At 34.7% G+C, this 23182-nt stretch overlaps 4 protein-coding genes and 1 non-coding gene across 8 annotated transcripts; 3 read left to right on the plus strand and 2 right to left on the minus strand.

Annotated features, from left to right (window-relative positions):
* Nucleotides 1-162: 162 nt before the first annotated feature.
* On the plus strand, nt 163-4807 carry LOC142518231 (putative WD repeat-containing protein C2A9.03). 3 transcript variants are annotated; one of them, XM_075620974.1, is made up of 10 exons: nt 163-450; nt 1017-1188; nt 1309-1476; nt 1574-1660; nt 2159-2293; nt 2388-2498; nt 2728-2819; nt 2930-3035; nt 3754-3840; nt 4007-4807. In XM_075620974.1, exons 2-10 carry the CDS (start codon nt 1048-1050, stop codon nt 4418-4420), a joined length of 1341 nt encoding a protein of 446 aa, XP_075477089.1. In that variant the 5' UTR covers nt 163-450; nt 1017-1047; the 3' UTR covers nt 4421-4807. The 3 variants fall into 3 exon arrangements, with proteins under 3 accessions (XP_075477089.1, XP_075477091.1, XP_075477090.1); XM_075620976.1 differs by having other exon boundaries at nt 1034-1188; XM_075620975.1 differs by having other exon boundaries at nt 1046-1188.
* A 7157-nt stretch (nt 4808-11964) lies between these two features.
* On the plus strand, nt 11965-14487 carry LOC142518135 (protein SOMBRERO-like). Of its 2 annotated transcripts, none has more exons than XM_075620829.1 (4): nt 11965-12081; nt 12488-12669; nt 12778-13052; nt 13717-14487. In XM_075620829.1, the coding sequence occupies exons 2-4, from the start codon at nt 12501-12503 to the stop codon at nt 14275-14277; spliced, it is 1005 nt and encodes a 334-aa protein (XP_075476944.1). In that variant the 5' UTR covers nt 11965-12081; nt 12488-12500; the 3' UTR covers nt 14278-14487. The 2 variants fall into 2 exon arrangements, with proteins under 2 accessions (XP_075476944.1, XP_075476945.1); XM_075620830.1 differs by having other exon boundaries at nt 13720-14487.
* Nucleotides 14488-14527: 40 nt separating this feature from the next.
* Nucleotides 14528-15252, minus strand: LOC142518136 (uncharacterized). The gene has a single exon (XM_075620831.1). The coding sequence runs from the start codon at nt 15002-15004 to the stop codon at nt 14768-14770; it is 237 nt and encodes a 78-aa protein (XP_075476946.1). The 5' UTR covers nt 15005-15252; the 3' UTR covers nt 14528-14767.
* A 1357-nt stretch (nt 15253-16609) lies between these two features.
* LOC142519938 (U2 spliceosomal RNA) lies at nt 16610-16812 on the plus strand. Its single transcript, XR_012813823.1, has one exon. It is a non-coding gene; the product is annotated as a U2 spliceosomal RNA (small nuclear RNA).
* Nucleotides 16813-18592: 1780 nt separating this feature from the next.
* LOC142518133 (serine/threonine-protein kinase RHS3-like) lies at nt 18593-21709 on the minus strand. The gene is made up of 5 exons (XM_075620827.1): nt 21218-21709; nt 21071-21128; nt 20770-20884; nt 19773-20617; nt 18593-19684 (listed from the first exon to the last, which is right to left on the minus strand). Exons 3-5 carry the CDS (start codon nt 20782-20784, stop codon nt 18817-18819), a joined length of 1728 nt encoding a protein of 575 aa, XP_075476942.1. The 5' UTR covers nt 20785-20884; nt 21071-21128; nt 21218-21709; the 3' UTR covers nt 18593-18816.
* Between the last annotated feature and the right edge of the window lie 1473 nt (nt 21710-23182).

Below are 23182 nucleotides of genomic sequence, written 5' to 3' on the forward strand. Positions count from 1 at the left end.
TTTTTAAAACATTGGGATGAATATGAACTTTGTGGTTAATTGAGAATAAATGAGAATACGAGGGGCTGTATTAAAATTTAATTGCTGAAAATGTTTTGCCATTATCTAGTTTTTCAGAACATTACCTTGTATTTACTTAAATTTGTTTTTTAGCCATATAAAATGCGGTGAAGATTTTCCCCACATCCAAAACAGCACAAATCCAAACCTAATTATCACATTTTCTTTACCGCAATAAAAATCGACAATTAAAAAAGAAAAATAAAACTCGTTGATGTCGTATATCATGATTTTGGCGTTCTGAATTGAGCTGTATAGATCATCATCTTGATCGAAGGCGAAGAGACTTGGACCCAAGCTCTTCGATCGGAGTCTGGAGACTCTGTTGTCATAATTTTCGCTTGGCAATTCAACATTTCGTTGTAAATAAATCAAATAAAGGATTTACAGGTTAGAATTAAAGTTTTGATTTTTATGCCATCCTTTTTTATGTTAAGTCCATATAGTTGCGTTTTCTGTGTTGTTGATTTGTTAGATTATGCCGTGTTCGTCAATTTGTTGCTTTTCAGTACCTAGGGTTTCATTAGTGAGTGCAGAGTACTCCTTTGCATTTTTCCCTTGATCTTTCTTCCATTTTGCTAACTTCCGAGTCTTTAAATTTTTATTTGGTTACAAAGATCTTTACTTTTCATACCGAACATAAATTTCCTTTTGTGATTATTTTTATAGTTTTGTTTTGTGGTTTGTGGTTTTCTTGGGATTCTCTTGTTTAGATTATGAATTGTTAATGTCGCAAAACAGCAGGATTAATCATAGAATTTCTTATCCGTATAGCTTCTTTTCTTGCAACAATCCTTTAGTGGCTTGTGTGTTGTTGGGCAGGTCGTCCTTTGTAGTTCAAAAATTTATCCTCTCCATTTATGAGAAAGTCTTAGTTTTCTTTTAAATCTGAGGGTTTCCTTCCACATTTGAGTAATTGTAACCATTGTAAAATGTTATGATGGCATGATTTGAAGTTAATTAGCTATCAAAGTTGCATACTCAGAGATGTCCTTTCAAGAGGAAGAGATAGATTACGCAGCTGGTGACGACGAAATGGGTGAAGTAGAAGAAGATATGTATTTTGCTGGTCGATTAATTGAAGATTCGGAATCAGAGGAGGAAGACGAGGATGAATATGACAACTTGGTCGGTTCAATCTGCCTACAAATCTTTCATGCACACTAATATGTTGTTGATTTAAAAGTTCTCCTTTTATCATTTGCCATGGAATATGGATGATACAAACTAACTGAGATGTGGAATCAGGACAACAAGATTACAGATACTTCTGCTGCTGAGGCACGGAAGGGAAAGGACATCCAAGGCATTCCATGGGAGAGGCTAAGCATATCCCGGGAGAAGTATAGGCAGACTAGACTAGAACAGTATAAGAATTACGAAAATATACCCCAATCTGGAGAGGGATCAGAAAAGGTAAGTGTCAGTTTTAAATGGTCGCAGTGATGTGGTGACCAGTTCTGTAACTCTTATTGGTGCATAAAGTGTGTACATCTTGCTTTTGATTTAATAGGAATGCAAATTAACAAGAAAAGATGGAGTATATTATGAGTTCTGGCAGAACACAAGATCTGTCAAATCGACTATTCTTCATTTTCAGGTTAGATGATATTTTCTGCTCTGGGCTTTTCTCCTGTTTCCTGCTGATGACTACCGATTGAAGCTTTTGATCTGTGAATAGAATCTCCTACATTGTCTTTCACTTTGCATTAATGCCCCGAAATAGATCATCTGAACGCCTAAAGCAAGATGAAATAAAAATGCTTCTTTTATCGATCTAGATGGGCACTAATGGATTTCTTGTTGGAGCTAGGTGAGTTGAAGGCATAAATTGATTATGCTGCTAATTTTTGGGTGATGTGATTGATGATGAATTTGTTTTATATGGTATGATATTGGAAGTGTTTGAGAAAAAAATATGATCTATTCAAGTTAGAATTACCCTCTAAGATTAATTTTAGTATGTTACTGAAAACCATGGTCCATAACCACAGCCAATTATCCTTGGAGTTTGGCGTCTTCTGGTTGCTTGTTGACTGCTTCATAGTCGATGTGGATTAAACTTGTAAAATTTCATGAGTCTTGTCTTCCTTTGCAGTTGAGGAACCTGGTTTGGTCAACCTCGAAGCATGATGTTTACCTCATGTCGCATTACTCAATCATTCATTGGTCGTCATTGAGTTCCAAAAAGACTGAAGTTCTTAATGTTTCTGGTCATGTGGCTCCTTGTGAGGTGTGTATATCTGATTGGGTTAATTTGTTTTCACTTATATTTTATTTTTTTTTCATGGGTTTTGTGACAGATAAACCAATTATCTCTCTTTCAGAAACATCCTGGAAGTTTGCTGGAAGGATTTACTCATACACAAGTAAGCACCCTTGCAGTCCGTGACAATTTGTTGATTGCTGGGGGATTCCAAGGGGAGCTTATTTGCAAGGTAATATTCTCCTTATTCATCGATGTAACGTTTGATTTAGTATGTGTTTTTTCTGATGATATATGGTTTATCACTGCAAATAGCGTTGCCGTAGATCAATTTTATCATGCGCCTATCGGTATAATATAATTGAAATAAACAAGCAACTATGTTTGGAATGCCAATTGTTGCTTCTTGATAGCCGGATATTATATTGAAACTGTGACTAACTATTTCGTGATTGATGTAGTATCTTGATCGGCCTGGGGTTAGCTTTTGCATGAGGACAACTTACGACGATAATGCTATCACAAATGCAATTGATATCTATGGCAGTCCAAGGTGACATTTTTCATTTTTTAATATCAAACAAATTCTCTTGGGTAATGTACTGCAGCACTGACAGTTCTTACTATCTCTATGTCATACTGATGGGTTTAAATCATTATCAGTGGCTCTATTCATTTCACTGCTTCCAATAACGACTGTGGTGTGCGAGATTTCGATATGGAGAGATTTCAGCTTGTTAAGCATTTCTCTTATCCGTGGCCTGTAAATGTAAGTTCTGATCGTGTGCAAATGCGTATAGAGTCGAAAAAATTCCCCCTTTTTTAATTCCGATGTGACCACGAGAGTTTACTTTTGTTGCTTAAGCTGTTCTGCTTCTGCAATGTGAGCTGGCATAATAGTCACCTTTGTGAGTGTACAATTCATGTCATCTTGCATAGCCTTGGGCTCCTAGCCATGTGGTTACTCCTGCATCCTTGCTAGAGGAAGCTAGATATGAGAGGGGTATGACCTGGTGCGAGATTATTGAAATCATCCATTCTTTACATTTGTTGTGACAACTTATCTTGAACTGTGTGTATTTGTGATCATGGAGTTAAAATTATTTATTATATTTGTGAGTTTTGGATGTTCAGTTGACTTGTTTTGCTGAGCTTGAATAATATATTTCTGCTTGAAGTTCAGTTTGCTCTGCCATGGTAGCCTAGGCAACAATTAATTATTAATGATAAAGTTGCAAGTTGCTCACTCGAAGATACGAGTGAAGCATTGAGTTTTCTCTATCTTCAGTAGTCTAGATGGCTGTGGTGCATTAACTGTGCAGACCTTGCCTAATTTTTTGATGGTAATAAATGGTAAATTGATGAGTTTTTTTGTTGGATATAGTTGATTGGCTAGTTTTTACTTATTTTTTCTTTCTTGATGTGTGGGTTGATTCCTCTCTCTACAAGATATGTGAAATGGTAGTTCTTTGTTGGTTTATTTGCAGCATACTTCTCTAAGTCCAGATGGAAAAATAATTGCTATTGTTGGGGACAATCCTGATGGCATGCTGGTGGATTCACAAACTGGAAAGGTTAGTATTTTCCTTCTGAAAGTTGCATCGGTCGGGTAAAACAAATATTGAGAAGGTCCTACGTGGAATTTCTGGTCTAAGTTGCTGTTGACTTAGAAAGTATTGTTGGTAAATTATTATCATTTTTGCTTTTTTGGGGGGCTATATTGACTCCTCTTGTTTGTAGGCTATTGCGCACATGCGAGGGCACTTGGATTTCTCTTTTGCATCTGCGTGGCATCCGAATGGGTACACCTTTGCCACTGGGAACCAGGACAAGACTTGTCGTGTATGGGATGCGCGGATGCTGTCTAAATCTATTGCTGTACTCAAGGGAAATCTTGGTGCTATTCGTTCCATCCGTTTCACATCTGACGGGCAGTTTATGGTGATGGCTGAACCAGCTGATTTTGTTCATGTGTACGACGTGAAGAATGGATATGATAAAGAGCAGGAGATTGATTTTTTTGGTGAGATCTCTGGAGTCTCATTTAGTCCTGATACAGATTGCCTATTCATTGGGGTGTGGGATCGTACCTATGGTAGCCTCCTTCAGTACAACCGTTGCAGAAACTATTCATATCTCGATGCGTTAATATGAATAAATTGGTTTTCTTTTGTGAGTTGGTGCATGCCGTGTTGGTGAAAAGGCAGGCGGCATACCTTGTTCAATTCTGCAAGACAAGGGTTAGAAGCCCTCTTTCTTAGTCCGCTCCTCTGTCCGTCCAACAGGAGATGCTCTCAAATAATGCCTCTACTTGTGCTAGAGAAGTGAGTGTAACAGGGCCATGAAGCAATTTGATTCGGCATTACATGAAATCCTTATCTCAGTTCCTCTGGAAAACGGTACAATATGTTGTGTATATGGCAAATTCAAATGTACTTTTAACTTTTCTGAATTATTAGTGAGAGGATACTACCTACCCGATGTTAGTGTTCATTGTTTGTGTCCATTACCTTCCATACTGCGAAAGCCAATTGTCTGATATGTTCTTTTGTTTTGGAAATAAGGTACGCATCAACTACTATAAATATAATACATTGTTCTAAAACTCGGGCTAGGTAGCCACCTACGCTGAAAAGGAGCTAGGCAAACAACTAGGCAGCAAGGGCGCCAAGGCGTTCTAGGCGTTCAGAGTTTTTTTGGGAATTTTTTATTTTTACTATTAATTTCTGAAATGTCAATTAAACCAGATATGAAATAATAAAGAATTATAGGTTTTTGAATTTAATTTTTTTGGGATTGAAAGAACAATTAAAAAAACGATTTGTTGGCTTGCGTTTATCTTACCACTTGACTCTTATTTGTTTTGTTTGCTTACTTGTGCACACAAAAAAAATCGAACTAGACTTTAAAATTAGTTTTTTTTTTAATTTTGATTTCTCTCCATTGCTTATTATCCTGACTTGTGTTAAGTGGAAGAAGCAAGAAGAATGAACCAAGTGTCAATTGGATTTTAACAAAGTTTGGGTTTATTCTGAGAACCATGGCAAGCTTTTTGAGACCGCGGAATCTGCCTAACGGCGTCTAGGACCTTGTATGAGCTTGTTTCCACTGTCTCAGTCTTGTGATGGCAAGGAACTCTGGCTGAAACATCAAGTGATTTAAGTCCCGTTCCTGCTGCTTTCCTTTTCCAACCAGAATCGCGTGTATTTTCTCCCTTCACTGGGTTGAAACTTCCTTTATATGCTGCAAAAATGTATTTTTCTTAAAAAAAAATTTCCTTGTGTGAAAATAAGACTCTATATCATATTAAAAAAAAAAGAGAGAGACTATATCCTAGTTAATCCTTCATTAAAAATTAATTATGAATTTACCCTTGGTTCTCTGTTCAAACTCAATATAAAACTATATTGAACTGACAAGTGCTTGTTATAAATTCAAAATCGCCAACTAATTCAATCATATAATAATGTATTTATGATTTGATTTCGAGGGAAATATAGGCCCCATCCCTATACCATTCATACAGACTGATTGTCCTAATGTCGATATATAATTTTTTGTTCGGTCCCAGTTCTTTGAGTTTCTGGGCCTTTAAAACCGAAAATTTCAAGCCCAAATAAAAAATTTAATAAGATAATTTTGGTTTTATTTTTATTTAACACATAAATTTGACTTTTTTAAAAAGTGAAAAATGTCAATTTCATGTGTCTTCCAAATTGAAGGACAGACTTCTCATAACCAAGGAACCATTCTTACTACTACTTTTTTTACAAAAAAATCTCAAAATGTTATTTGAAATTATTATGGTTCCCGCTTAATAATATAAATATAATTAGAGTAGGTTTCTTGTGAGACGGTCTGACGAATATTTATCTGTGAGACGGGTCAATCCTACCGATATCCACAATAAAAAGTAATATTTTTTCATGGATGATCCAAATAAAATATCATCTCACAAAATACGATATATGAGACCGTCTCATACAATTTTTTGCAATATAATTAATATTATATATTTTTAAAATTTTAAATTTTGCTTCTTAATATATATATATATATATATATATATATATATATATATATATATATATATATATATACTGTCTCTACGGAGACTAGGTCTCTTGTGAGACGGTATCACGAATCTTTATCCGTGAGATGGTCTCATGAATCAATAATCTGTGTACTCATTTTTAAAATATCCAAATTATCCTATATAAAAACCAAAAACTTACAACCGACTAAATGCAAAAACTCCATTTGCCAAAAAAAAAAAATTAGAATAAAAACACGCAATATATATAGAAAAAGTTTGGATCACGTTCAATTTAAAAAAAATGCAAACGTTTTACTTCCCACAAATTAAAGAAAACATATCATTTGCAAATTGCAACATATGTTTCTGATGTTGCTGAAATCCGGGATGGTAGCTGCAGGGCTGATCCTAACAATATTTGGGCATGAGTCTAACTTTTAAAAACAGGCCTTTGAATCATAATGTGTGTTCATATTTTTTTTAGTTCTATAGCAATTTTTCAAATTAAATCAATACGTCAAAGACAATATAAAAAACTAAATGAATAAAAATATCAAACATGTCCAAAATGATCACTAAAAAATAACCCGCTTAACAGTTTTAGAGCTAAAAATACTAATCAAGTTTGTATAATCAAGTTGTTCAGTAATTTCTTTCTCAATCGATAACATAGCCAAGTTGATTGGAGAAAAGTTTTGATGAGCTTTAACTTTGAGAAACTTCGCTCTGCACTTGCTACTGTGACCGGGACAGTCAACAAGATTTTATAAGCAATATGAGCATTTGGGAAACACCCATCCATTTTCTTCAAGTAATTCACTACATCAATGGCCGATTTTGCTTCTCTTAGTAATGAACACCTCAAGAATGTCAACTCCGAAAATAGATCATCCACATTAACTTTTTCATATACAGATAGAAACTACAAGGAAAGTAAATACCGAGGCAGACAAATAGCTCGTACGAAGAAAGAGAACTTGTCATACGTGGGGCGAAACAGAAAACATGAGCAAACAAAGACAAAAGAGTCTGAGAAAGACTCGTGACCAAAATTTCGAGAAAAAAACACTTTGAATTAAAACAGAAAATACACTACACATTGAAAGCCGGATAAGCATTACATCCACCAAAATTTCAGTCAAAATCGTAGATTATAGATACCACATAAAGCCCCGAAGAAAGTAAAAAACTACAATAAAAATTAGAAGCCCGAACAAAGCAAATATGAGAAAATAGACTTACAACTCCTCACGAGTCTTTCAATCAAACCTAGATACGACGCAATGACTGGAGTCGATTAAGGCTTGTCTGCAGATGAATATTGGGGAAGATTGAGGAATAAATCGATAACAGGCTAAGCAAGTTCCATTGATTAAATACTTGGTTTAGGGCTATCTAGTAACTAGTATTATATATAATAATTTTTTTAAAAAAAATTTTGGGCCCCAAAAAAGAAATGGTCCTGAGTCATTGGACTCATTTGCCTCTTAATAAGCACGGCCCTAGGTAGCTGGGAGATCGGATCTTCGCTTGGGGAGCTCGGTTCAGACCTTCGAAAGATAGCTGGGAGGTCGGATCTTCGCTTGGGGAGCTCTGATCGGACCTTCGAAATCTGAAAACACAAACAGAAGTGTTAAAAGGGGTCCGGAAGTTAGCATCTTGTTATTATAAATAACTTCTAACTTTGCTTAAGATGTGACCAAATTAATGAAACCTCCAAGCAAGAATCATGTTTACCCTGACTCTAACCGGCCCTATGCTGTCCTAATATGCATTTACCCTAATTTAACAAGTCTAGATTTCATTAGATATATCGAGATATTGTTGGGGACACTCGCTTAAAACTTGTTACTTCCCACAAGTATGTTGCTTATGTTGACAGGCACGTTGTGTAACTTTAATCGGGGATGCGTTGAGCCCATCAATAAAGACTTGGTTCACAAGCTCAATATGTTGTCGTGCTAATGTTCACTCGTTTAATTGCTATTATTGAGCTCATCTATAAAAATAATAAGAATTTTAAAATTTTGGATATTATAAGGATTTCAAATTCATAGGATTCGATTATAATTATATTGTTAACAATGAAAAATTATATCAAACCTTAATTTCATATCTTACTTGTTTACATATTAGTTATATAAAAAGTAGAATGAATTTTAAATGACATCATTATAGGATGAACTTGAAATTCATCACAATTAACATGAAATATTATATAAATATAAAGGAGATACAAAAATACATTTGAAATCCTTCCATCTAAGCGCAACCTAAAGTAATATACCGACCATAAGATGCGAGGTTTATATAATAATTTTATTATTTATATATACATGAGAAAACAATCACTGCCTTGATAAAAAAAAATTTAATTTTGGTTTAAACTCTCATCGATCAGCTATTCGAAATATGCAAAACTTTTGACGTGTAGAAAATCAATCAATAAATGTTGTAGCATATTTAACATTGAAAAATTGGATGGAATTATATAAAAGTTTAATTTTTAAAAAAGAAAATCAAATGGTGCCATATTCTATTTGTAGCTTTAATTATAAATGCATGTGCTGTGAGATATATTCAACTGCTTGCACGTTATATGTATATATCAGTCATAAATCTCTCAAAGAAATTTTGGAGAGATGAATATAAACAAGTTGTGATAATAAATGTATTGGGGATATCAATCTATAAATGTTGTTGAAGAATAGAAGTTTCTTATTACATGGATTCACTTATCCTGGTGTGGAACCTTAATCATGGGATCTCTCAAGATATATATATATATATATATATATATATATATATGTATATATTTCATTAATTATAATTAATCCAGCTGGGTGGCTTATTAATGTTGGAAAGTATTCGTGAAGGCGACGGCACTTTTAATTAGATATATTAATTGCAATTATTAAACTCTGGATTATTTATTAACACATGCACTAATTATGCAGCATAGTTTGCTTAATTTCTCTACGTGTTTGACCATCTCGTTTGCTATATTTATATCTATTTATATAATTATTTTCGTTGAAATATGCAATCATATTCGAGTTACACACGCATATATATGATTTTGTTACCTTGCACACTGGGCACCAGCTCGGCCCTTTTTTTAAAACATGAACATGTGAAAAAAAAATTATAATTCGGTTTCTTGTATATTATTTGATATTATAGCCAAAATGGTCATGTAAGTTTTTACTCATTTTGTTTGTAAGCATTAAATTTTAGGATTTGCTCATGTAATTAGTTAAATGTGTTTTGGTCTTTAGTCTTTTTTATGGATTTATGACGTAATCTCAGATATATCAGTATTTTATGGAGTTACGTTATCATTTATCGATGACATGTCAGCATTCAATAAAAAAAATTAACAAAAGCCAAAACATAACTTATAAGATCAAATCCCAAAATTGAATATTTACAAAATCAAAACACAAAATGAGGAAACTTATCCGATATTTTGATTATTTTCTCATATTATTTTTACAGTAATTATGATATTTGGCAATCATAATATCTATTCCAACAAGAAGGGAAAAAAATTTATATTTACAATTTTATGATTTGCTATGTCTTCCATATATGAATATTATATTGTCGATAAATTCACGATCTTAGTACATTACTTTGTACTTTTTCATTGAAGTATTGACATGATACTGAAAATGATGATGTGACAGCAAAACGGATAATATGAAATTAGACATGTTCTAATTGTCGGATCTTATATATGTCAACGTGCACATGAAAAATAATTAAAATTGAAACAAAATATATATTAGTTCACTAAGAGAATGAATTGACCGATGGTATAAGAAAAATTGAAAATTTAAAAATTATAAAATGGAAAATATGATTAGTCCCGATCAAGAATGGTGAATGATCATCTTGAGGCGTACGTGGCATGGGAATCCATTTGGCTCTGAAATAAAAGGCCTATAGTTTAAGGTAATCGAGGCATGCATGCATGGGGTTTAGGTTGGATGGGAACGCGTACATGTCACGGACTTTCAGGATTTTGCTCTCTCTTTTTACGCTTCTCTCACGTGTTAATCGCTGCTTCATCCTTTAAACGCTCCATATTTGTTATTTGTCGGCCGTTCCGAAATAATCAAACAATTTTAAAATGTTTTTATTATATATATATATATACAGCACTCACTCGTGCATGCAGCATTATCATACACATCAACTTCACGAAATAATTGGTCAACATATTTTTATTTTAATTTAATAAAAAATATATATTAGTGGGATGGGTACTTCATATTCCCATTAATTTATTTTGAAATTTACGAAAATATTGAAGGCACATTAAAAATTGGGATTTTTTCATGTAGCAAGAAAAAAATAATATACTGCGATTTTTCAACGTTAGCTTTGTTGAAAGATGAATAATTAACTAATCAAGCTCATGAATGATCCAAAACTCATCCACCAAATCAGTGTTAGCCCAAGTGTGTATCTAACAATCCACATTTATTGTTAATAGCGATCGAGATAAATAAAACTATGTAAGATTTTTTCTTGATCTCTAGCTACATGTGAGAATGAAGAAGAACTATCGGATGGCTTCAACCTTCGAGTTTAACATCTCATTAACCCAACAACCGACCTTATTTAATTTGTTTCATATTTTCTTGTTGAATCCATATATGTCATATATACATATGCCCATCTACACTCCCTTCCCCCATTGAATTTGTATCTTAAGTGGTACTTTTCTACTATACCGTTTAAACCTATAGCTAGGATTCTGAACTCTTCGACTCAAATTAATCACAATTTATCCAAACTATATATAATTTCTTTAATTATACGGTCGTCTGCACATATACATATACATATATTTCATTCCAATCGCATTTTGTGTACATACAAAAGGATATAAAATAAAATAAATATTTATCGAATCGATTGTATATCTGTATGTGGATTAGCCAACTTGTTACAAGGGATGAACTTTGACTGATTGGAGGTAGCTCTAACTTGGTCAAATAAGTTGAGAATTAATTTCTCAACATGTTTCCTGTAAAAGAGAATATTGAAATCAAATTTTCTTCAGTCAAAGTTCATCCCTTGTAACAAGTTGGCTAATCCACATACAGACAATCGATCCGATAAATATTTATTTTATTTTATGTCCTTTTGTATGTACACAAAATGTGATTGCAATGAAATAAATTCCCTTCATTATTCTTGACTCTGACCCGGCCCGTACGTGCATACGTCTCTATGCAAATTTTGTCACATATATATACACACACATAATATAGTAAATTCATATTAATAAATAAATTTAAGTTAAATGGGTGATGAGTAATTGACAGTGGAGCAGATATTCATGATTTATCTGCGGCGAATTTTGGGATGAATAGTTCTCCTGTTCAACCAACATTTATTTCATAAAATCTAATTATTTTCACTTCAGCAACATGAAACACACCCCTAGCTAATTTCTATTATATAACAGTAAAACCTTCGCTTCTTCTTCATACAAAAGAAAATAATATATCCTCCTAAATCCTGAGTCTAAGCTCTAGTTTTTGTAGAATTAAACTAAATAAATTCTCCTATATGTTAATATATTCTAACTTAAACTTCACCTTTCTCTATCTGTGCGTGTTCTGGCTTCTTTTTAATACCACTCGAATTGTGTGCATTTCACCCGCAAAAGTTGGTTGAACCATCTTCTTCTCCTATATGATCACTTGCTTGTCCTTTACCTTTTGCATTGAAGCTAGAAAATTCAAAACCCTAATCAAGAAAGGTTTGCTTCTTCCTTTTATTATTTTTTCTCTTCAGAGAAACACGAAATAGTAAATTCAGGTTGCCTGTTTTCTTTGTTGATTTCTCTCCTGAATTTATCTGCGCCGTCTGGTTCTGTTTTGTGTTCATTTCCCTGTCGAAAGATGAAACTAGTCATACTTTGGCAACCTTAGCTAAAACTTGAGTTTAATTCTTAGGTGTCTGGAAGGCCACAAACAAACCCTAGCTGTCACCTGTCAGCTTTCTTAACTTTATCATGAAAGATTAATCCATCCACTTTTAGGGTTCTGGTGCTTGCTTTTTTTTCTTTTTTCTTGCCATGATATCCATTAACTTCTATTAATTTTTCTTTTGTAAACTGCACGTGATTTCATCCTTACGCATACGTGTGGAACATTAACCTGCAGATATAATCAAAACATGATGCGTGGAAACGGGGAGCTATCGGTGCCACCAGGTTTCCGATTTCATCCAACAGACGAGGAACTGCTATATTACTACCTGAGGAAGAAGGTGTCCTATGAACCCATTGACTTGGATGTTATTCGGGAAGTCGATCTCAACAAACTTGAGCCTTGGGACCTCAAAGGTTTACCCTCAAAATATTGTTTTTTTCCAAATCTTGTGTCTGGTTTTTTTAAGCATCGCATGTTGAAACTCATTGTATTGATAAAAAAAATGATGATGGGTGCTGCAGATAAATGTAGAATCGGGTCAAGTCCCCAGAATGAATGGTACTTATTCAGCCACAAAGACAAAAAGTATCCCACAGGAACAAGAACCAATCGGGCCACGTCAGCAGGTTTCTGGAAGGCAACGGGTCGGGACAAGGGGATCCACCTGAAAAGTTCGAAGAGAATTGGTATGAGAAAAACCCTGGTTTTCTACACAGGACGGGCCCCTCATGGATGCAAGACTGATTGGATCATGCACGAGTATCGTTTGGATGACGATATTAATGCTCAAATCCAAGTACACTTCTCTAACTTTCAGTTATTATTTGTAGTTATTTTTATTATTATGTGACTTTTGTGTTTGAAAAGCGTTTGTTCCATCCATTATACATATTTCAATCACAAATTATATCATTACTTAGATTATTGACAAAATAGTTTTTTAGTCCATTAAATTGTCTATTTTTTTAATTTTAGCTCATTAACTTTTCAAAGTTTGGTTTTGATATACTACCGAAAAATGATAACGTGACATCAAAAAATAATGACATATGTAGCTGTCATGTCAATAATTGAATCAAAATAGCTGAAAATTAAAAGTCATTATACCAAAAAAAAACTTTGAAAAGTTAATTAACCAAACAAAAAAATGGACAAATTAATAGAAAAAATCATTTTATCATGTATCCACATTTACTTATCAAAACATCTAAATTCATCGGGGGTATACAAATGAAACAAATTAAATGACAATAATTTATAAATGCGCACCTTCATATCTCCTTTATGATTTATATAGATAAATCACAATTCCCATAACGAATGCAAGCTTATAATTATTTGTCATGATGATCACATCCAAATTCCAACTCTCACGTATATATAGAAATGACTATCAAACTTGAATGTATATATCGATTTTTCGTGAACCATGGTTAAAAAACTTGGGTCATTTCCTGAAGCAGGAGGACGGATGGGTGGTCTGCAGGGTTTTCGAAAAGAAAAATCACACCAGAGGCTTCCATCCCCAAACCGAGGCCGATCAAGAAGCTGAGCAGGTGGCTGCAACTTTCCAGGCTACCATTGCAGATTCTACTTTGGTACCTAAACAGATAACTACTGATCAAATACAATACAACATGAATTATGTATTTGATCCTAGCAATTCCATGCATCTTCCACAGTTAACGAGCCCCGAATCAACTATTCCACCTTCATTCTTGTCATCACTTCCGTTGAATACCATGGACTTGCAGTGTACGCAGAACTTGTTGAATTTAACATCAAGTGGAGTTGGGGGTGGAGATGGGCATCCTGCTGTTGGCAGGGTCATGCAACAGGAGAAATTTTCTGGGGACTGGACATTCCTGGATAAACTCCTCGCTACGCATCAAACTATGGATCACAGTGGAAAATATCGCCAGATTTCACAAGTTTCTGACTTGGTTCCAACGGCAGCTCAGAGATTTTCATTCCCGTATCATAACTTTGAACAAGATTTTTCTAGATATCCCTGCAAGTAGTCGATTCTACAATATGTTCAAGAAAAGACTGTCTGAATTAAGCCCCTAATTGACTGCGTGCAGGGACTCCGATTATTAAAATATGTACTGTTTTCTTGTTGCACGCAGCGTTAATATGTGATGTTTCAAATGTTCTGGCTCATTAAATTGTTTCATGGTCTCCATTTCACTTTCATGTGGAAATTGTATTTAAGGATGCTGCTCATTAAATTCATCTTGTTTAAAATATTCTTAGAAATTAGATTCTCGATTGTATAAAAAAATCATCCAATTTTAACATGACATGGATCCACGTGCAGCTCACTGACATAATTAAGAAATCCAAGTTCATTACAAGTCAGGATTTTGGATACCAAGTCCAAAAACCAAATTATGGAATAAATTTACAACACATCACGTGAACATTTCAACAAAGAAAAAGAACTCGAAAAGTTTAAATGAACAAAAAGCAGCTCGACAATCTGCAAACATGGTAGCTAGCTGGAAAAATCTAAGCTGTGCCTGTCACACCTAAGTCATCTTTATCATCGTCCTTGCCAGCGCCGAAAACTGGACCTCCTTTCCCGGCGGCGTCCTCCACCTTGTCCTGCAATTTATCTATCTGGATACCGCCCTCGTCTTCCTTGGACCGGATATCAAGCCGCGTCTTGTTATCTCCGCCCTCCACTGACTCGTACGTCGTCGCTGCGTACGACCCCGGCGGCTGCGTTCCTTGAGCTCCCGACATCCTTCAACAAATTAGATTCAATATTTTTCTTCAGATCTCACCAACTTCCGACGAGAATTAATATCGCTTTCTTGGAACTTATTTATGCGTACTCGATTAATTGGCGGCGAATTGAATCGGCCAAGCTTATCTATTATGGACGCACGTGGCGGCGAAACAGCTCTGCAACATCTCATCTACGTGTTATGCATCTCGTTTCTTTTTCCATTTTGTTTTGTTTTTTTTTTTCACTTTTCAACTTTGCCACTAAATAATATCTTCATTGAACAATAGCATTCAGTTTTTTTTTTTTGGATCGTTCGTAAACACGTGACATTATAGCTGTGTGCTGGAATTTTTATTCTTTGACATCGATCCTTTAGGAAGTTGATGAGGATGAGACTAAAATGCCCGGTGCCCTTTTGTGGAACACATAAGAAAATATGTATAGTTCTATCGATAGAACTATACACCAAGTGTGTTATAAAGGAAAATGGTTCTTAAATTTTTTGTATTCCACTCAAAAGCAACGTTACGTGGACACAGATGTTGATGTTTCATATTACACTGATTTTATTGAGTAAAAATATATTTTCATGCTTCAAATGTGTGTGGAAACTATAAATATTGTTGTGATAGTAGTAGTTCCAGAAATGTATACAAGATTACGGAATTTCACGATTTCAATATACGCAAAGAATCCACTGAACTACGAAAAAGAATCTCGATGCATTAACTAAAATATGGATAAAAGTAGAATTTTTTTTTATTAAAATTCATAACTGTAAAGAATAATCGATCAACTTTGATATGAACACACTCACGGCACAATCATATACGTGGTTGGGCGATGAAAACGCCTACGTCCACGGGAGAATCAGCCAAACCTTTATTGATGATCACTACAAGGAACAGATTACAAGTGCACAAAACAATAGCCAAAATTGAATCACAAATGATCTTTCTAACTCTCAAATGCTCTCATTAATGTTTCTCCCTATCCGTGCACTTTCTCCTGGCTTGTTTTTCTGTCAAGATCTCAAATCCCTCTTGCCTCCTTTAACCAAGCTATATATACTTGTCCACAAGAGATAACTACCGGTTGAACCTTCTCAAGCCTTTTTCCAGTTGTCCAACTGAACTTCGATCTACCCAAAGCTTCTGACTAACCGAATTATAGTTATTTATTGTAACTATCAGATAAGTCACCCTTTGGAGTATACTTTACAACTACCAACTTGAGAGTCACCTTATGTTCTAACAATAACCTTACACGCATTTCATACCACAAATCACTCAAAAAAATTTTTAACAGTTTTGATTATTTATATTCTCTACGTACGAAATAAATATTTTTAAATATTTAATTAGTTATTATTTTGTAAATCTAAAATGAAATTACATATTTAATATAATGTTGGGATTAGACACGATTTTTTGAGTGAGAAAACTAAATTCAAGATTTTCCCTTTATGAACTGCTGAAAACTTTGGTCTCTATGGTACTGTGTGAAGTTTAAGCACGAACTTGGGGAAGGCAAGGCAACTTGGTATCCCACATCGACTGATTTGCAGCATCAGAATGAGGGGGATTATAAAAATGACCATACCACACGGCTAAACTCTCATACCTTTCTCGGCCTTTTGGCTAAGATCAAGAGTAGTATCTGTTCTTATCAGTTTAATATTAATATTTGATACGTGGATCAATTGTCCACACGATATTAAATTTATTTTTGTAGGGGGAGGGTCGACTAAGGTAGCTTGCTACCTGGGCTTTCGTGCGTCGCCTAGATGTGGCACTGCTATCTTGGCCATGGCGCACCCCACCAACATTAGTTCAATTTTTTAATTTTATACTTTGTTCCGGGGAAAGGGCTCACCTTTATTCATTTTGATTCAACCTCGGGTCTCTATAAAAACAGAATGAGTAGCCCGGGTGGAAGCACAAATCATATTAGTTCTCAATGAATTTGTATTTCCTTTTCCTTGGGTTGGTTCTATGGTTAGTTCAGTTTGATAGGTGGTTTTATATCTCAGACTGCGCATGGAGTCCAAGTAGTAAGGCACCAGTTTTTGGAGCGGAACAAGTGCCTTAGATACGATCATACGAAGTCCAATCAAATCTTGTTCCTTAGATACGATCAAACGAAGTCCAATCAAATCAGTGACTCCTCCTTCTCATCGTTGATACCGACGGGAGCCCAAGATGGCATTAGCGCGAAAGAATCAGGTCGGTCTAGGTGGCTTATATTGCTCCTGATAAATTGAAATATGGAAAATGTGCAGTGAGGCATCTTTCTCACTATACAATGACCGAAATAGCAATCTAGTTGAATTTTTTTTTTCTTATGATTATATTTTTTCAATGAATGAAATGCGCTGATTGACCTTTTTAGGTACTGTTCGCTGATCGAATAATAGAATATGATTTTGTTCGCTGATCGAATAATAGAATATGATTTTGTTCGCTGATCGAATAATAGAATATAATGAGAATTTTCTAATTGTAAGATTTTATTTACTTCGTGTTGGAATATTAGAATATGGTTTGAACGGTAGAATAATTAAAAGAAGAGTACTTTGAGTGATTAAAATTAGGAATATAAGGATAAATAATATAATAAGAAAAATATATAATATATGATTTTAAGTTGTACGAATAATTTTTTTATCACTTTATAATGACCAAAAGACCCACATTTTTTATCTACATTTATCATAAATCATGAAACGAAATTTTGCCGTCAAATTTGTAGTTTTGTTCCGTGGAAGAAGCCTCAAGCAGCACAAAATTTTCAAATAAAGAATTAAATCGATTTTTAGAATCATGTACTTGTCATGCAAGTCCAAGGAGCTCTAAAATTCCATCCACCGACTTGCCACATAAGCCTCCTAACAATCGCCTCCAATTATGGGTACAAGAATTTCACAAAATCCATGAAATTTGAAGAAAAATAGTGGGCATTCCTTGAGAGGAATTGAACAAACGTCGAGAGAGCGGACAGTCACGTTTGACTGAAAAAAAAAACAATTTATGTGTTTTTTAATGGTGTTGAGATTAGTTTTTTTCATTCCAACCAATTCTTTTCGCTCTTTATTGAGATTATTACTCTTGGTTAAGAAATTGAGAATGAAAGGTTGGAAATACTCGTAGATGGGACGGTCATGGTTGCGGTTTTATGACAAGGGTGCTTGAAAAGAAGATAGCATGATATATTATTTTATAACAAAATAATCCTCGGTCAATTATATATTAAGAAAAATAACTTCTTCTGATAGTTGACTAAAGTTAAAAAACAAAATAACCCGTCTATCATGATTGTTGTATGAATAATGACAAACGATAATCTTACAAATAGAAAAACTATAATGGAATCGGGTTTGTTAAATCCGTCCTTATGATTGTCCAGGTCAACGGGTAATTGCATACATTTTTTATGTGCATGTATTTCAAAAAATTATGAATAATTAGTTCGATTATTATTTTTTAAAGAAAAAGTTATTTATATTTATAAATTTATTTTTTAAAAAATAATAATCGCGTAGACAATTTGTTAACCGCCTAGACATGCTATTTTTCTAGCATCGTCTAGATCAACCGATTTTTTTAAACTTGGGACGATTAGTGATCATCTACCGCCTAGACACGTGGTGCCTAGACGGTCCTGCACAGTGACTTTTATAACACTGTAAAACAAATGGAAAAGTGCATAGGCAAGAAACCATGACAAAAAAGGTTCACATAACTTGTATATACACATTGTTGTGTGTGTGTTTTTCCCCCCGAAAACAAAAAAGACTTTAAGAGGTAAAAAGATGGGTGGCAAAATCCTAAAAATACTCGAATTCAACATAAGAAGAATCAGTGGAGCTGCTTTTGTTTCGATCATTTCCAATGTCAGCCATCTTCTTGTCTGAATTAGCTGAATCCTTAGAGGCAAACTGCTTATAATCTACAGGTTCGGGTATGTGCGGAGGCATTGCACTTCTTACCAAGGCCCAGTTAACACCCTCAAAGAAAGGGTGTTGCTTTATTTCAGTAGCACCTCTCTTGTATGCAATTCTCTTGTGAGGTTCCTTCACCAACAGCCCTTTTATCAGATCACGGGCCGTCGAGTTCAGTTGCGGCGTTTCTGGAAATTTTAATGGTTGGCCAACGACATTGAACAGAGTAGCACGGTTTCCAGAACCTTTGAAAGGAGTTGTCCCTAGTAGGAGCTCGTACAAGAAAATGCCAAATGTCCACCAATCCACTGCACTGCCATGACCCTCTCCCCGAACGATCTCGGGGGCTAGATATTCGTGAGTGCCAACAAAAGACATAGAACGAACATCCGTCGGCTCGGCCATTAGCTCGGGAAGGGCGTTAGAGTTATTGGTCAGCCCGAAATCGGATTTGGATTTGCGGTTCTTTTTTGTAGGAAGGAGGCGCGGGAAAAAATTCGATGGCTGCATACAACTCCGGATCATATTGTCATCATTCAAGATAGCACCGGAGTTTTCGCTTGAATTTCCAACATGAACAGATGAAGATTTCACTAGTGTCGGACAGACAGAGCAACGAAGTGATAGATCGAAGTCAGAGAGCATGATATGTCCCTCTTCTCTTACTAACACATTTTCCGGCTTAAGGTCTCGGTATACAATTCCTAGCATGTGCAGATACTCAAGAGCTAACAAGACCTCCGATGCAAAAAATCTGCAAGATGTCAAACACAATCTAAATTTGAAAATGTACTCACCGGTTACTAGAAGAAACAAGAAAATCAGAGTGATTCGGTAGGAACCTCGCAGCTTCCTCCGTAAAATGTTTATTGGGTTGTTTCTGTCGAAGCGTGTGAAGGTTTCCTCCGCTGCAAAACTCCATGACCAAGCAATTATATTTTTCAGTTTCAAAGTAAGAATATAAGGTAGGTAAGAAAGGGTGATCGAGAAGACTAAGAATCTCTCTTTCTGTTTGAGCACGAAGTAGCTTATTCCGACTTGCAAGAGAACCTTTATCCATAACTTTCATAGCAAAGAAGGCATTCGTTCCTCGAAGTTCGACAAGATAGACACTTCCAATATCTCCATACCCCAGCCGTTTCAAAAGCCGAAAATTGATGAGACCAAGAGGACTATCTCTAGAAGAAGCTGAATTAATGGCATCCCATCTAACATCGCCTCCGGTGTGGGGCTTTAAGGGTGCACTTGTACTGTCTAAACTGTCACTGCGGTTGCTGCTACCTCTGCTCCAGCCATGATTGATGGTTGACGAAGTACTCTTAGCGTTACCTACCACAGACTTCGGTGATGATATTGCTCCACTTGATATTGTATTTGTCAGATTGTCGGTATTTGTAAATCTTCCGGGGCTGGGAACTGGGCATGTATTCGTACCAGTCAGCAGTATTGGCTGCGTCCTTTTAAAGTCACTGGTTGATCTGTGAGTTGAGGTTGAATTAACGTGAGAATTGAGATCCGCAGACGCAGGTTCGCATGGTAAGATATGGACAGGATTCGTGCTCCTTTTTGGCATTTGCTCTGGCTTCTTCAAGAAATGAGGCGCATTTGAAGTTAATGAACTGGGATTTTTAGCAGCCAAGTCCATCCAACCAGACTCAAATGTTCCCTCTTCTGATGGCGCATTCATCTGCATTGGCATAGAAAACCAAAATTCTTTTTCTAATCACTGCATCTTCAGAGAATCATTATCTACCAATTGCAACCATAAAGTATGAAAACAAACTCATTTTTCAATGATACTACAACTTGTGCTTCACGGACATGACCCTCATCACATACTCTGTTATGGATCATTCCGTGAATTGCGAATTAGCGTAAGTCCCGAAATGGTTTTTGTCTAACATCTTGGAAATTTGATGTGGTAGCCACGGCACAATGTCTAAAACCAAGTCTACTGAAAAAGAAACTACAGAGAAAACAGAGAAACTAATTAATCAAATAATAGCATATAGTATCTTCTATCTTTTCCCGATTCATGCAGAGCTCTGAAATGTAAACCAATCATTTGTGATTCATGTTACATTTTCCTACCATTACATTACCAGCATCTTAATACAATCAACCGACGGTAAATACTTACCTCATTCAAGTTTCCACCCCCTGGGAGGAATGACAATTCAAGATTACTGAATAAAAATCTGCAAAAAAAACGGCAGAACAGACAAAATCATAAAATGGCATTGCGGCATGTGATAAAACGCAAGTAATTCATAATCCAGAAGGTTACATGTTCAAAGTTCAAGCCAGGATGTCAAAGAATACAGACAACTCTACATTTATGATCCTGTGAATCAAATGCACGTACGCACACAAATTTCGAACACTCAAAATGCTTTCACATTACGTATAAGATAATGGGATGGAAGGAGCGGACGTCTAATGAAGGCCATCGGGTTCTCCCTCGATCGAGGAGATCATTCGAAACGCAAAAAATTGGAGCAGAAACTAATAACGGGTCTTTGAGAAAATCCACTGTAAACGCGTGCATTGATGTTGGAAATGGGCTAAGGCAAATGTAAAAGTTTGTACAGCCATCGGCAGAGGATTTGTAAACGAAATGGTGAGAAAATGGGAAATTATGCATGTATATCGGGATGGCGAGAGAGACGTGGAGGGAGGAAAGGAGAAGCGGCCAAGGTGAGGAAGACGCAAGCATCGGCCTTTCAATCATAATTTTCACCTCTCTCTCGCTCTTCCATGCACAATATTTATGTTTTTTTAGTGGTTTTATACTTTTTGTATATAATATTTTTTAAGAATTAATTTTTCAAGAAAATTTTAGAGATTATAATAATATTAACCATTTTGGAATTAGTTTTTTTATATAAATTTTGGTTATAATTAATTAGAACAATTAAAAAGTAAAAATAATTGTATAGGATTTTATAATATTTTTTTCGTTTTAGGCGTGATAAACATTAAAATTAGGATAAATTTGATTAAAGGTAGCACTAGGAGAAATCATCAAAGTTATATGCTTTCTTATTTTCTCTTATATTAAAAATAATATAATAAAACATTTTACATAAAGAATAGTATATAGAATGTTTGAATTTCGGATTTTGGGATAAATTCTCAACGGTGGCGGAGCCAAAACATGGTTCTGCCCGTGCTAGAATTTTAAACTCTATAATCTTTTAATATTTTAAATTGATTTACCCGAACTAATATCATATTATTCCAAAATTATACAAAATTTACGTACAAATTTTTTTTAAAAATAAAATTGGCCAATTGTATGTACCTCCGCCTCTGATTCTCAAAATGCTCTCTTTTTCTCCGTCTTATTATATAGACCTGTTTTTTCACACCGAATAAAAAAAACAAACTATATTTAAATTTCCTATTTTATTTATATTTAATTCATTCGTTTCACGTTTTTTAGTCGTTATTATCAGGACTCAGGAGCATATATTAGCAAAAGATTAGAAAAATTTATGGTAATAAATTTCTGTTGTGATAATGGAACCATCGAACTTTGATATATTTATGTGGTATAAATTTTTTTTTATGTAAGTTGAATTTCGACGGTTCGTCTGCTCGTCTAGAAGTGCTCACTAATTAGCAATTAATACGGATATTAAATTGGATAATTAAGTTATATTTGCATTAATTAAATTCTTGAATACACTGTTAATTTCCATTAATTAAATTCTTGAAAACACTTAAAATACTATGTTAAAAGGTAACATCTAATTAACCGTATTTCAGATATTAGTTTCGTTGGTAATGTACCATTTGATGTATTTAACTTTCCATTTTCCACTCATATCCCGGAAATATTGATTCTCAAGTATGTAATATGAGAATGTTGGTGCAAAAACTAACCATACAAGAAGCTGGTGGCATATTCCTTTAAATTAATGATTGTAACATATATATTTGAAGAAATTTATATAGGAAAATACGATGATCCAATTGAGAAAAGAAAAAGACAGGCCCAGAAAAGACAGCAACTTGGAACAGTACAAAACCCATTTTCGAAATTTATAGTAGCATGAAATGTGCGGTGAAAGTGATGGTGATCTATCCCAAAGAAGAAAAAACTAAAAGGAAATATTTGAGTGGGTGGGGTCTAAAAATGCAGAAGAGGTAGCTAACATGGCACAAAATCAGGGGTCAAACTCAGATATTTTATTCATTTACCAGACAGCTGTTTTTATTTATATATATATATATATATATATATATG

This window comes from Primulina tabacum, chromosome 11 (assembly GCF_025594145.1).
Source record: "Primulina tabacum isolate GXHZ01 chromosome 11, ASM2559414v2, whole genome shotgun sequence".
Classification (NCBI taxonomy): Eukaryota; Viridiplantae; Streptophyta; class Magnoliopsida; order Lamiales; family Gesneriaceae; genus Primulina; species Primulina tabacum.